This window comes from Terrapene carolina, unplaced genomic scaffold, assembly GCF_002925995.2.
Source record: "Terrapene carolina triunguis isolate 2854851 unplaced genomic scaffold, T_m_triunguis-2.0 Scaffold641, whole genome shotgun sequence".
Lineage (NCBI taxonomy): Eukaryota > Metazoa > Chordata > Testudines > Emydidae > Terrapene > Terrapene triunguis.
The window spans coordinates 1,290,759-1,292,625 of NW_020664992.1; the positions used below are offsets into that span (position 1 = coordinate 1,290,759).

General features: G+C 70.3%; 1 protein-coding gene across 4 annotated transcripts in view; it reads left to right on the forward strand.

The window, feature by feature from the left end:
• FMNL3 (formin like 3) overlaps nt 1–1,867 on the forward strand; it is a 43,845-nt gene that overhangs the window by 36,099 nt on the left and 5,879 nt on the right. For all 4 annotated transcript variants that reach the window (XM_026659617.2, XM_026659614.2, XM_026659615.2 and 1 more), the window contains 3 exons: nt 373–575; nt 896–1,130; nt 1,734–1,802. In XM_026659617.2, coding sequence (XP_026515402.1) covers nt 373–575; nt 896–1,130; nt 1,734–1,802 — 507 coding nt within the window. The remainder of the gene's footprint in view (nt 1–372; nt 576–895; nt 1,131–1,733; nt 1,803–1,867) is intronic.

Below are 1,867 nucleotides of genomic sequence, written 5' to 3' on the forward strand. Positions count from 1 at the left end.
GTCCCGTCCGTGGGGCCCCCGACAATGGCGGTGGGTGGTCCCTAGTGAGGGTCCCGTCCCGGGGTCCCCGGCGATGGCGGCGGGCAGTCCCTAGTGGGTCCCGTCCCAGGGACCCCAAGGATGGCAGTGAGCAGTCCCTAGCAGGGGGTCCCGTTTGTGGGTCCCCCGGGGATGGCAGTGAGCGGTCCCTAGCTGGGGTGCTGACCCCCATTCTGCGGGGATCCCCAGGGAGCTCCCGGGGCGGGGCCCCCCTAGGCCTAGCTGGCAGCTCGCGTGGCCGGTGTGGCAGTGGTGTCCCGGTTCGGGTGCCCAGCCTGGCTGGGAGCCGTGGGGCAGGGCCTGCGAGGTGACGCTCTCTCCTCTCCCCGCCAGGACCTGGACCTGGACAAGTTCGAGGAGCTCTTCAAAACGAAAGCTCAGGGCCCGGCCGTGGAGCTGGTCTGCGCCAAGAGCAAGGCCTCGCACAAGGCGGCCAGCAAGGTGACGCTGCTGGAGGCCAACCGGGCCAAGAACCTGGCCATCACGCTGCGCAAGGCGGGCCGCAGCGCCGAGGAGATCTGCAGAGCCATCCACATGTAGGTGCCCCCAGGCGGGGCAGGGCCGGGGGAGCCCCTGCTTTGCGCCCCCAGCCGCAGCCTCGGCCTCTGGGAACGCAGGGGGCTGGAATCCCCTCCCCCAGCTCCAGTGGTTTGCAGGAGCCTCTGAGGCCAGGGGAGGAAGGGGCCCAGGCAGCGCCTCCAGCCTCAGGGGAGAACATGCGGCTTTGCAGCGGGTACTGGGAGGGGAAATGGGAGGGCATCTCCCTTGACTGCCCCGGAGCTGCGCCCAGCCCTTGGGTGGCGGTGTGCGGGCGGCCCTGCTCCCCGCGCGCTGACGGGTCCCGCCTGGCCGGCAGGTTTGACCTGCAGACGCTGCCGGTGGACTTTGTGGAGTGCCTGATGCGGTTCCTGCCCACGGAGGCGGAGGTGAAGCTGCTGCGGCAGTATGAGAAGGAGCGCAAGCCGCTGGAGGAGCTGGCGGACGAGGACCGGTTCATGCTGCACTTTAGCAAGGTGGAGCGCCTGGCGCAGCGCATGGGCATCATGGCCTTCCTGGGCAACTTCCACGAGAACCTGCAGATGCTGACGCCGGTACGGGCCCCGCCCCCCACGCTGGAGCCTGGCCCTGGGCTTGCCCCGAGCTCTGCCCCAGAGCGGCCCGAGCCCCACGCGCCCCCACGCTGGAGCCGGCCCCTGGCCCTAGAGCGGCCCAACTACCATGCCCGGGGCCCTGCCTGTGGGACCGAGGCTTCGACCCGCCAAGGCGAGGGTGGGGGCCAGGGGCTGGGCTCGTCGGTTAAGCCCCTTTGTCTTCAGTGGGGCGATGCTGCGTCGGGCCATTGATGGCACCAGGTCCTGGGGGCCAGTTAAACTTCCGCTAGCTCCAGCCCCTGGGGTGCACCTAAGGGCATGTGCTCCCCCCCCAAAGACCGGGGGTGGGGGGTGGGGCTGGGCTGGGCACCACCCAAGGGCCTTTCAGCCTCCCAGCCCGCTCCACACAGATCTCACACACACACACACCCTGCACGTTTCCCTTGTCCTGTCTCACCCCGGGCCGGGGAGGGGGGACGCACACACCCCGGGCGGGGGAAGGGGGACGGACACACCCCGGGCAGGGGAAGGGGGACGGACATTGCCGGCCCGGCTGTAGCGGACGTGACGCTCACTGATTTGGTCCCTCTCCTGCCCCTCCAGCAACTCAACGCCGTCATCGCTGCCTCGGCCTCCGTCAAGGCGTCTCAGAAGCTAAAGCACGTGCTGGAGGTGAGTGGGCGCGTGGCCGGCCCCGCTCTCTGCGGCAGGAGCGGGAGCCCGGGGCGCTGGGGGTG